This window comes from Argentina silus, assembly GCF_951799395.1.
Source record: "Argentina silus genome assembly, chromosome: 4".
In the NCBI taxonomy this organism is placed as follows: domain Eukaryota; kingdom Metazoa; phylum Chordata; class Actinopteri; order Argentiniformes; family Argentinidae; genus Argentina; species Argentina silus.
The window spans coordinates 23153251-23165750 of NC_139658.1; the positions used below are offsets into that span (position 1 = coordinate 23153251).

Genomic DNA, 12500 nt, shown 5'->3' on the forward strand with positions numbered 1-12500 from the left:
CCAGCCACGGGTCGTTGAAAAACCCTGTTGTGCGTTAAAGTCAGTAATATGTTCAGTATAGCACCACAGATATCAAGAAATCAAGCATGTTTAAAATGTATTTGCTCCATTGTTTAGGTTTTGATGGTGACCTAATATCCAGAAATTACTGAGTCGGGCTTTAACTCATTTAGTGCAGAGGGTGAATAAAGTCGGCCGAATTGTCAACATTCTAGAGTGCCACTTCATTCACCAAAAATGCAAATTATGATGCTTCATTTTGTAGCCAATCAAAGTATTGTTGCTATGGTAAATACCACATAAAACAGTTGGCACTCTAGGTGGTGAGTGTTCCGGAATTCTTTGGCAGTTGGTGAGTTAAAAACGTTGTGTGTAAGACTGACCCTGGATGAACCTGGTGACCAACATGTCCAGGTCCTCCTCTCCTGTCACACTCTGGATCCTCTGGAACACCTCCTCCAGCTTGTCCATGGAGTCCTCCCAAGAGTCCATCCTCCTCTGCTCCTTCTGCTCCGACGCTGGGACACATCAACATCATCTTCGTCATCATAATTATCTTCATCGTCAGCATCATCATCATTATCTCCATCATCATCATGATCATCATTATCTTCACCACCATTATCTTCATCATCATCATAATCACCATTATCTTCATCATCATCATCATCATTGTCTTAATCATCATCATCATCATCATCATTATCTTCATCACGATCATGATGATCATCATCACCATCAACATCAGCCTACCCCTTGTCCTCCACCTACTCATCATCACCATCATCATCATCATCATCATCATCATCATCCTCGTCTCTCTCTCACCGTGCCTGCGTCCCAGCTCCTGCCCGTCGTCATGGCCGCTCCTCTCGCTGCATTTGGTGGTCATGAACTCTTTGAGGCGGCGTTCGTGTGCGATCACCCTCTCCAGCTCCTTCATCTCAGCGCTGTACTGGGCCAGGTCCTTCACCGCCTTCTCTCTCATCATGGTCATCTTGCCCTGGGCTTCCACCCTGCCACAGAGCAGGGAGGTGGACAATGGACACAGGACTAAACAGTGTAGAGGTCTATCAGGGGAGGCTGGTGGAGGTGGAAATCGGAGGACGGGCTGATTGTAATGTATGGAATGGAATGAGGAATGGTGTTTGATACCATTTCCTCATTCCATTCCATGCATCACAATGAACTACCTCCACCAGCCTCCCCTGACAGATCTATTCACAAATGCAAACTCACCAAGTGGATGCCACAAACAGTGCACTTGGAATAAGCATGGAACAGGTTGGCCTACACTCAAACACACCTTCAACCCACAGACCTCACCTGGCATCGTAGGCAGCAGTGGACTGGCTGATCATCTCCCCGATGTCCTTACGGATCTCCTGCAGCTCCTAAAATCAGAGAAAACAGGAAATGAAACAGGGTTTAACAGGGGCCACATGTCCCACATCTGTTCCAGGGCTCTGATTGGTCTCCGTATGACCTCTGACCTTGTCTAGCCGGCGGTGTAGTTGCTGGAACCGGACACGCTCCACGCGCAGAGTCTCCAGGTCTTCTCTCAGGTGGCTGTTTTTTGTCAGCTGCTCATTGAAGTGGATGAGGGCCTGCAGCAGTAATAGCACACAGGTCTTAGGGATTGCGATTTCTAACCAGAGCAGTGGAAACTGTCTTCGGCCAGAGAGTATTTGATTAAGCAATGCTACTACACCAGGGGAGGCAGAAATCAGAGGATGGGCCCATTGTAATGCATGGAATGGAATAAGGAATGGTATCATACACACATGTTTGATACCACACCTCATTCCAGCCCATGTACTACAATGAGCCCATCCTCTGATTTCTGCCTTCCCTGGTGTAGTAACATTGCTACACAGAGTGCCGTGGTGAGTTTTACTGTACTATTCTTCCCAGAGTTAGGCTACAACAACAACAACAACAACAAGCTGTGGTACTCACTCTATCCAGTTTGTTCTCCAGTGTGCGTGTGGCCTTCTGAGTGTGCCGGGTCTGAGACTTCTGGCTCAGAGTAGCAGTGACCTCCCCTCTCCGAACCTCTGTCAGCTTCTTCTCCATGCTGAAGATCTGTCCCCAACACACAGACATGGTCACTGAGGAGGTATGGGACTGAAGGCTCTGTGTGTGTGTGTGTGCGTGTGTGTGTGTGTATGTATGTATGTGCATGCATGCGTGTGTGTGTGTGTGTGTGCGTCGCTGTATGTGTGTGTATGTATGTGCATGCATGCGTGCGTGTGTGTGTGTATGTATGTGCATGCTTGCATGCGTGCGTGTGTGTGTGTCGCTGTGTGTGTGTGTGTGTGTGTGTGTGTGTGTGTGTGTATGTGCGTGCCCTGCACCTCCTGTTCAAGCTGTGCCAGACTCTGCCTCTCTCTCTCCAGCTCCTCTGCCACCTCGTCCCGCTGGTCCAACATGGAGCGCAGGGTCTGGGCGTCCTCGCTGTCACGCAGCCGCTGGGACACGCTCTCAGACACACCAAGGCTGAGCTGCAGCTCCTCCTGCTCCCTCTGCAGCTTCTCTATCTCCTGCCTACATACAGTACACACACACACAATCACATACTGTAAGCAAACACACACACACACACACACACACACACACACACACACACACACACACACACACACACATACACACGTGCACTCACACACGCACACACACAATCACATACTGTAAGCAAACACACACACACACACACACACACACACACACACAGATGCACGCACGCACACACACACACACACACACACACACACACACACACACACACACACACACACACACACACATACACACGTGCACTCACACACGCACACACACAATCACATACTGTAAGCAAACACACACACACACACACACACACACACACACACACACACACAGATGCACGCACGCACACACACACACACACACACACACACACACACACACACACACACACACACACACACACACCCACACACACTGGACTTACCGCTGTCTGCGGATGTGATCCTGAGACTGGATGCTGTAGGCCTGCCGGTCCCCGTCCATGATCCGGAACTGTCTCTGCAGTTTGCCCATCTCTGTGTCCGCTAGAGGCCCCCAAACGCAAAGGTGTACACAATGCTTTCATGCTATCAAAGTTGGTGAATCAATGAACAAACATAATTTTTAATGCTATATTCATTTTTTTAACTTTTAGTTTATGCACTTTGAGATTATTATTGTACAATGAAAAGCGCTTATTATTATATGATATAATACATTATTATTATTATTATTATTATTACTATTATTACTATTATATGTATGTATGTAGTTGATTTAGAAAAGTTGCGCAAAGACCTCTGTCCTCGATGCCACTGTTTCTCAATGATAATAAAGCCATATGCATTGAATTAGTATACATTATTTTGGTGGTGCGAAAAACACACAACCGAACCCTAACCCTTTACCGATGCCGTCAATGTCCAGGTCGCTGCCGTCAGAGCGGACACTGGTGGCTGATCTTCCACGAGGCATGCCTTAAACTGGGGGAACAGTCAGTAGCTAGGATCAACCAAGAAACGGATAGGTGGTTATAGGCACTTTGGAAACCTAGAGCAGGGTTCATCGTTTAATTTCTGGCTAGCCAACTGAGAGTATGTATTCGTGAATTCAATCATGATTTAATGATATTGAATGTAGGCCAACCAGCCATGTTCTCAAGGAATATGAACTGTCTGCACATTGCAACATGAGAACAACTATGAACACTGACAAAAACAACACAGCAAAAGAAGGCTAAAGTGCCAATTACCTGTACGGACTCGACACATTCAGTGCAATCTCTTGCCAGTATTAACTAGCTAGCTCTTTCAATGTTGACACTTTTTAGGTCACTCGTCTGATCTCAGTTGTTTTCGCTCCAGATCAGTTGTTAGCAACCGTTTCCAAGTGGACATTAGGAAACGAGCGACCAGACAACAGGGGGCAGCAGAGAGACATGAAGCATGGATGAAACCAGATGATACTCACACAGGTAAGCAGTTCTCTTATTGTAATGAACATGCTGCATCCCTCTGCTGGCATGTCTGGGAAGCTAAGCAGGGTATGTCTTGGTTAATCCCTGGATGGGGGTACCAAAACAGGGAACTGGAAGTGATGTTGTAGGTGGCACTCCTCACTCTGATTTAGGGACCTCAATGCACGAGGGCAGTGAATAGGGTACCTATAGGCTGCCTGGCAGAGGATGCCGTCAATCGGATGAGACATGAGACATCAAACTGAGGTCCAGACTCCTGAGTTGTTAAAGATCCCATGGCATTTATCACAAGACTAGGTGTGTTAACACCGGTACTATACTACCATCATCCCCTGCTTTCTATTGGCTCATTCACCCCTCCTCTTCATCTCCTCTCCCCTGCAACTATCCCCCAGGTGCATAATGAGAATATGTTCTCAGTCAACTTATGAGGGTGAAATAAAATGAAATAAACTATGTGGCTGTGTGTGAAATACTTTCAACTGTTTCAAATCAAATCAAATTTTATTTGTCACATATTGCATGCAGTTGTAACAGACAAAGTGAAATGTTTTGGGTTCTTGTTCCACACTCAAGAAAGCAGCAACAACAATTCAATAATAAGTAATAAACGTGACAAAAAGTGACAATAAAGTGACAATAGTACTAGTACAATAATCAGTGCAATAATGTGTTCAATGACAAGCTAAGAAGCAATGGAGGTGTTGTGAAATATGGTGAATAACAGTCACAGTTTTAGTGTTTTTGAGTATTGTTCTCTACATTTCAAATTTCCAGTTAAAATAAGCAATTAGAATTTGAAGAATAATTAAACCCAAACTGTCTACATTCACAGAAAGAACGCCATTCAGGACACAGAAGTAGTCTGGTCTTGTGGCGTCTGGCCTTGTGATGGCTCCTCCTCCAGTGGAGTGGGAGGGGCACCCTCCAGGAAGGTCCGAAAATGCTCTGCTTTGTTCAGGTCAGGTTTCTTCAACAGCAGGTAACATTTTGGAAAGAAATAGGCCGCCACCAACCCTAAATTGCTCAGCAAACTGATTAACACGTGAACGATGGACCGTTTCTTGTCAGTGAGACCGGTGTAGATGGGGATAAAGACCACCCAAGCCACACAGTAGATCAGGGTGGAGAAGGTGATATCCCTGGCTAGGTTGTACTCTCGGGCGGGCTTCACGGCCATGAAAGTGAACATGAACGATATGAGGGCGAGGACACCATTGAAGCCTTGCATTAAGCCCAAACCTAAGATGGGCTTCACGGGGCATCGCAGGAACATTCTCACAAAGTTCACCTTCATTTCGGCCAGGTACTGGGATAGAGAGGACCCCTCCTGTATGAACCAGCCACAGAGCCCTGCCTGCACACCACAGCAGACCAGCACCACCAGCCAGGCCCCGTACCCTCTCATCACGTCCAGGTGAGAGGCAGCCATCTGGGGGAACTCTGTCACGTACAGAATCTGTGGATGGAGAGTGAGGGAGGGAGGGATGGAGAGGGATCTTCGCATTGATATTCATACAAACGTTCTCTATTTCATAAGGACTGCTGGAAAAGGAAATGTGTTATTTTATAGAATTGTATTTTTCTCAAATGATTATACAGAACAATGATATTCTGAAGGAAATGCGTTGATCTTCATCGGTGTTGTCCAGGCATTGTGTACTGTACAGGTCTCAGGGGAGGCTGGTGGAGGTAGAAATCAGAAGGACGAGCTCATTGTAATGCATGGAATGGAATTCGGACTGGAACCAAGCACACTTGTGTTTCATACCATTCCTTATTCCGTTCCATGCCTTACATTGAGCCCGTCCTCCGACTTCCACCTCCACCAGCCTCCCCTGGTCGGTCTCTGCCTCACCTGCAGTGAGAAGGCTAAGATGGCCGACAGGGTGACCGTGTGGAAGATCAAGTTCAGGGGCAGCTGCAGGCGACACACCATATCCCCCGGCTGCCCCAGGAACAGCAGCAGGGAGAGACACCCCCCCATCAGGCTGACCAGAGCCAGACCCCCCAGAGCTCCTCCTGAGGCCTTCACCAGCGGGGTCCCCATGTGCCTCAGGAACAAGACCCCCACTGCGCCCTGAACCCCCAGCACCGCCAACACGGCCACCAGCAGCCCCTGGGACTCAGGCTCATCCCAGCCCAGGTAGTCAAAGGTAGGGTAAGTGCAGTTTGTGCTCCGGATCACGGACCACTGGCCCCTTGGGCACGCTGTGCACTGTATATCCTCTGTGAGTTAGAACAGACAGAGAGAGAGTTAGAATGTTAGAGTGATGGAACTAGAACATTTTTAAAAAAAAAAGTGTTTTCTCCAGCACTGTGACTGCCGATGCCACTTGTTCTTAACTGAAGGTTCTACTTAGCAGGACTGATGTGTAGTTGTTTCACTAACTTAGACAAATGTACTTATTGTATGTCTCTTTGGATAAAAGCGTCTTCTGAATTACTTAAATGTAAATGTACATGTAATGAATAGAATGGATTTAAGTCTTTGTTTCAAGAGTTTTTTTTAAGATGGTACAGGTGTAACCCCAAGATAACAGTTGACTAGAAAGGATAATCACCCACCTTTGCTTTTCTGGAAGTGACCCTCTAAACAGTCAATACAGTCATAGCAGCAAGAATGGAAGCCTTTGACCCTGCGCACCTGTCCTGTCGTACAGTTAGCAGAGCAGGTAGACGTGGGGACCTGCAACAGGGGTTGGGTGGGTCAAATGTAGACAGTTTTTGGTAAACATGAAAAACCGAAAACTTGAGTTTGAGGTAAAGCTAAAAGCTAAAAGCTACTGAGTGAAAGTGAAAGCCGATTTTAGGAAAGTTGTATTGATTACCTTAGAGTCGTTTGTGTACCATTTGATGATGGTCTTGTTAATCGTCAGGGTCTTAAAAAAGATGCCGACATCTTTGAATTCCACACCGTTCTCTCCGAATATCCACTGCAGTATGTCGTAGCCGATGCTTGGGTTTCCGCTACTGTCAAACTCAAAATGATTTCCATGTATGTCCAATGAAACGTTCTTCAGCACCTCCAACAGCTGCGAGGAGACGGAGAATGTTTGGGTAACACTTTATCTAAGTGAACACATATTAGGCACTCATTTGTAGCTTATGCCTATTTGCTTTCTACCCAACTCCTCAAGACACCCCAACAATGTTATTGGTAGGGTCGACGGTTCGATCCCCGGGTGTGAGCCAGTGGTTAGAGAGTTACTCTTACCCCATCTTAACCCTAACCCTAACCCTAACCCTAACCCATCTAACTGGCCAGCTACTGTATGACTAAACACATGAGAATAAGAAAACACTGAATAAAGACCCAATAAACGGCTAGTAGCACCCCAAAATTGCCCAACTAGATACCTGTTAAACACTTATAAGCCACAAATGAGTGCCTTATAAGTGTTCCCTATCCTAAAGTGTTAACATTACATTTTACATTTTACAAATGTAATGCAAATGTAAAGCGTTACCAATGTGTCTGGTTCTCTGTTTTACGTTGTTCAATAAGTGCTGTTTGATTACTGTTGGAATGTATTCATTATTGTTGTTAGGGGGTTAGATTAGGCAGCTCATGGGTGGGGGACCTTACCTGCCAGGGATAGATTTTGCTTTGAGCTCTTTTCAAACAGCCTGTGGCATTACAGCCCAGCAGGTTATGCAGTCCCTGTGCCGCGCTGTAGATGGCAGTATACACACTGAAAGCCGTTCGCACCAACAATGGCGCTGTCACGACACTCATGTTGTCTAAGGACAGGTTCCAGCACTCCGGGCAGGGGTTGTTGATGTGGGGCGGTGTGTCTGGACCAGGGGACGGCTGCTTGGCCCTCTGCTCGCTCAGCTTGGAGAAGAGGATCTCTGTGTAGTTGGTGAGGAGCTCCACCTTGTGTGTCCTGTCCGTGAAGGCCAGGATGGTGCCCACTGTGTTGATGTTGGGCAGGTTGGCCACCACGGTATTCAGGGCCCAGGCAGAGCTGGCCACCCACACACCTGTCAGGTTCCTCCTGATCACCTGGTGACAGCATCACGTCACAGTCTTACAGGGCTACACGTTCTTTCACATAGCAAATGTGTTTATTTAATTTTTTTTAATTTTTCCCCACTTTATTTGACATTATCTTTTTTTCTTTTTCTTAAATGACTGTTCTAAGACTCATAGACGTAAACGAGACAAAATAACCTATCTAACTTATTATATAGTCAAATTAGATTAAAGCTTTCACAAAATGACTCAAAAGTCACCGCACGTGTCAATTGAAATATAAATGGTTTTAAACTGCTTTGCGTATACATACAGAGGGTTCTCTGGTGATGTCCTGGCCCACTGACCTCAGTAAAGAAGACTTTGGCTGAATTCGCGAGGGAGAATACCACCACCACGCCCACGCTAGTCTCTGAGATGCGGTCCAGGATCTCTCTGACTGCAGGCTCCGGGTCGCTGTAGATGGGGATCAGCGCCTCGTACGCCACACAGATGGTCCCTGCCGCCTGCGTGGAGAACTGGCGCTGTCCCTCGCGGCCGTACTCGTCCTCGCTGCCCACCACGGCCACCCAGTTCCACTTGAAGGCCTTGAGCAGGTGCACGATGGCCTCCGCCTGCCACTTGTCACTGGGCACCGTGCGCAGGAACGACGGGTAGAGGCGTTTGTCGCTGAACTTGTCACTGGTGGCACCATAGCTGATCTGAGGACAGGGTGCTCAGTAAACGTGTTGCTCAAGACAATAGCGAAAGAACAGTCTAGAATCCGTAGTTATGCCTCGCCCCGAGGATGACCTTAATGAGCAGAATACAGTACATCAGGAACTGAATGATGTTGGAAGGAGAACTAGTTTGTTTTTGCTGTACATCAAATCAGTCTGGGATGGGAAAGAGACATATATCACCTTGGCGATTACATTGTCTGCCCTGAAAGATAGTACTCTGTTGTGTAATCTAGTGACCTACAGTGGACCATTTTAGGAACCTGATTAAGGATTCCTCAGTGGAGGAGTGCTGTAGTTATAACTGATGGTTTTCTGTAAAAAGAAAATTGTATTTCCTGTGTAAATTGTGTCCTGTTAAAATCCTGATGTAAATAACAGTGATGTACAGTACCAGTCAAAAGTTTGGACACACCTTCTCATTCAATGGTTTTTCTTTATTTTTTATTATTTTCTACATTGTAGATTAATATTGAAGACATCAAAACTATGGACACGTATGGAATTATGTAGTAAACAAAAAAGTGTTAAACAAACCAGAATATGTTTTATATTTTAGATTCTTCAAAGTAGCCACATTTTGCTTTGATGACAGCTTTGCACACTCTTGGCAAGGTGTGTCCAAACCTTTGACTGGTACTGTATATATTTTGTAATCAGGGCACCCTTGAAAAAAATACCTTGGTCTCAAAAGGACCAAAAAAGATATAAAGGATAAACAAAACATGAAATAACATTTAAAAAAAAAAAAAACGTTTTAAAAACCTGTGGCATGAGGAAGAATCCCAAGAGTTTTCCTATGGTTGTGACCATCTCTGAGGTGAAGGGGCCAATGACAGCCACCACCCTGGTCACATAGTCGGTATAGTTACACATCACAGCCAACTCCCTCGTCGACCCCTCGGTGAGGAAGAGGAGGGTGGGCTTCACAATGACGGCCGACTGCCTACATGTGTCAAATAACTCGTAGCCCAGTTTAATGCCCGGGAGTAGAACCTGGTTGGCGTTGATCTCATCCACAGTGAACTTCATCACCAGGGCGAGACCCAGCCCGTACGTATTGAGCCTGCCAAGCCGAGCACAGGGAGGGGTAGTCAGTACAGCCGTAACAGGGGAGGCTGGTGGAGGTAGACGACGTAGGACGGGCTCATTGTGATGCACGGAATGGAATGTGGAATGGTGCCAAACACGCGTGTTTGATACCATTCCTCATTCCGTTCCCTTCGTTACAACGAGCCCGTCCTCATACACGGAATCTGTAAACTGCAGAATGTGCTGGGATGACGTTCAGAACAACAGACACAAGACAAGGTGTAAAGGAGGCGATCAAAGACATCACATGTCACCACCTAACACCTTAGTCTTCTACTCGGGAGACCCTGGGGTTCAAATCCCGCTTCGGTCACATAAGCAAAACGTCACATTCGACATGCATTCTAGTGACTCGGCCATGAATGACCGTGTACAGTACTTGCGGCAGCTGATGTCGTCAGGCTCCACTCTCTGAGTCAGGTTGCTGGTGAGCTCATTGATGGGGAAGAGTCCCCCGAGCAAGATGTCCCCCGAGGTGTTGAAGAGATTAGTAGTGATGTTCTGGAACCAGGCTGGCGAAGTCTGGCTACGCCCTGGTCCGGACACCCAGCACAGAACCAGCAATCGCAACGCCACTGCCATTCTACAGGGAGCAGAATGAGACAGAGAGAGAGAGAGAGAGAGAGAGAGAGAGAGAGAGAGAGAGAGAGAGAGAGAGACAGACAGACAGACAGACACGGAAATATGGGGGATATAATGAGATGAAGCCTGAGGCAAATACATTGATGGAACGATAGCACAGGCGTCAACAAAGCTGTGAATATGAGTACATAGATGCAGGCATTGTTGTGAAGTTGGGAGAGAGAGAGAGAGAGAGAGAGAGAGAGAAAGAGAGAGAGAGAGAGAAAGAAAGAGAGAGAGAGAGAGAGAGAGAGACAGGCCAGGAGAAGTCAGAAGACAGCTGCTAAGACTGAGAGGAAAGTGATTGGCGATAAACAGTTACTGGGTAGAGCAGCACTGTTAGTGAAGAGAGTAGTCGACGTATGAATGACCAATTCACCCCCCCCCCTCTGTAAAACACGTACCTGAATACTATGTCTGTCCACACAGGGAGTAGATAGAGAGAGCTGCTCCCGCTCTGTCGTCACCTGGGTCCCCAACGTAGTGTGACCAGTGGGCTGAGTGAGAGGAGACTCACCTGGGTGAATACCTGGAGCTTCCCTACAGCACTGTATGAGCTGCACTACACCTGTCATCCCAGGTGCGCTAGCAACATTGTACACAAGGTGAGCATTTAAATTTGTGGTGCACATTTGTGGTGCATGCCACCTCTTTGCCCCTCCCGGCTCCTTTGTCCTCAACTTTCCCTAAGTTTGTTTCTCTGAATTTTACAACAATATTATTTCAAGCATGTTTTCATGACGTGTTGTTTTGCGGCGTATCTTTTGGATTTGAGGGCATTCACAGTAAAGCCTGTTCTGTGCTGTGTTTGGCATTCACAGTAAAGCCTGTTCTGTGCTGTGTTTGGCATTCACAGTAAAGCCTGTTCTGTGCTGTATTTTGCATTCACAGTAAAGCCTGTTCTGTACTGTATTTGGCATTCACAGTAAAGCCTGTTCTGTTCTGTATTTGAGGGCATTCACAGTAAAGCCTGTTCTGTGCTGTATTTGGCATTCACAGTAAAGCCTGTTCTGTGCTGTATTTGGCATTCACAGTAAAGCCTGTTCTGTGCTGTGTTTGGCCAACATAGCATGTTTACGGCCACGCTCATCGACACACAAGCTTGAGTTAAACACAAAACCGGGGGGCCGTGAAATCAGGTGTTTGTCATACTTGGCACCAGAGCTTCCGGTGGATTTTCCTGCCATTTGCCTGTGGTTTGACCCGTGGGCCTCTTCAGTTTGACTCCTGCTCGGGGGAGGTCAGAGGTCATGTCTGATCTGCACAGGTTTGTTATTTCAGTAAAGCCTTGCAGGCGCCGTCGTGTCTGTTTGCTGAGTCTCTGTGGTCACGTTCAGGGAAATTCAGGGTCTGGTGGCTTTATATAAAGAAGCTTATCCGACTTTCCTGTCTTCTTATTTCACTAGTACCCCCATCTAAAAGAGAACCATTGGTTTGATCCAGTCAATTATTGTGGAGTTTGAATGAATGCCAGTGTGTTGGAGTCTATTCATCCACCGTTGATGCTGTAGTGTCATTATTGTTGGTTGTGGTGTGAATGTTGTCTGCCTTTTGCCTGACTGGTTTCTCTGTGATGTGTTACGCCAGGGGAGGCTGGTGGAGGCGGAAATCGGAGGACGGGCTCATTGTAATGCATGGAACGGAATGAGGAATGGTATCCAACACTCATTGTAATGCACGGAACGGATGAGCCCCGTCCTCCGATTTCTACCCCCACCAGCCTCCCCTGGCGTGTTTGCAGCTTGGCGATACTTGTCAGCTTCCCCAATATTTTGCATGAGTCTTTGCATGTAATAGTATTCTCCCATTGACATCACGCATGAACATCACACATCCTGCCAAGGGTTTTGCATGAAACAATAAACCACCCCAAACGTTGTATTTGAAGAAAAAAATCCCTCTATATCAGTAAGTGTGTTCTCTTTGTGTTCAGAGAGAGATAAAGCAGACGTTCTTCCCTCTATCCTGTGAGAGATCTTGACGTAAGCAGATCAAGGAATGTCAACAGCGATGACGAAAGTTGATGTTTCACTTTAGTACGGCATGTCCAACTTCACCGCCCACA

General features: G+C 46.8%; 2 protein-coding genes across 2 annotated transcripts in view; both read right to left on the bottom strand.

The window, feature by feature from the left end:
* Positions 1-3522, bottom strand: part of odad1 (outer dynein arm docking complex subunit 1) — a gene marked incomplete at both ends in the record, with an annotated part of 5666 nt that extends 2144 nt beyond the window's left edge. The window contains 8 exons of the mRNA XM_083669169.1: positions 384-518; positions 829-1016; positions 1327-1394; positions 1494-1607; positions 1960-2085; positions 2358-2547; positions 2993-3092; positions 3456-3522. Of these exons, the coding sequence (XP_083525295.1) occupies positions 384-518; positions 829-1016; positions 1327-1394; positions 1494-1607; positions 1960-2085; positions 2358-2547; positions 2993-3092; positions 3456-3522 (988 nt within the window). The remainder of the gene's footprint in view (positions 1-383; positions 519-828; positions 1017-1326; positions 1395-1493; positions 1608-1959; positions 2086-2357; positions 2548-2992; positions 3093-3455) is intronic.
* Positions 3523-4584: 1062 nt separating this feature from the next.
* tas1r3 (taste receptor, type 1, member 3) lies at positions 4585-10974 on the bottom strand. Its single transcript, XM_083667543.1, has 9 exons — positions 10840-10974; positions 10194-10397; positions 9488-9788; positions 8351-8704; positions 7614-8033; positions 6856-7059; positions 6593-6713; positions 5883-6253; positions 4585-5483 (listed from the first exon to the last, which is right to left on the bottom strand). The coding sequence occupies exons 2-9, from the start codon at positions 10394-10396 to the stop codon at positions 4872-4874; spliced, it is 2586 nt and encodes an 861-aa protein (XP_083523669.1). The 5' UTR covers position 10397; positions 10840-10974; the 3' UTR covers positions 4585-4871.
* Positions 10975-12500: the final 1526 nt, after the last annotated feature.

Coding starts and splice junctions, on each gene's coding strand:
- tas1r3 (XM_083667543.1), bottom strand. CDS start 10,396: ATGGCAGTGGCGTTGCGATTGCTGGTTCTGTGCTGGGTGTCCGGACCA. Junction 9,789..10,193: donor GACGACATCAGCTGCCGCAA/GTACTGTACACG, acceptor TCGGCTTGGCAG/GCTCAATACGTACGGGCTGG. Junction 5,484..5,882: donor TCTTAGCCTTCTCACTGCAG/GTGAGGCAGAGA, acceptor CTCCATCCACAG/ATTCTGTACGTGACAGAGTT.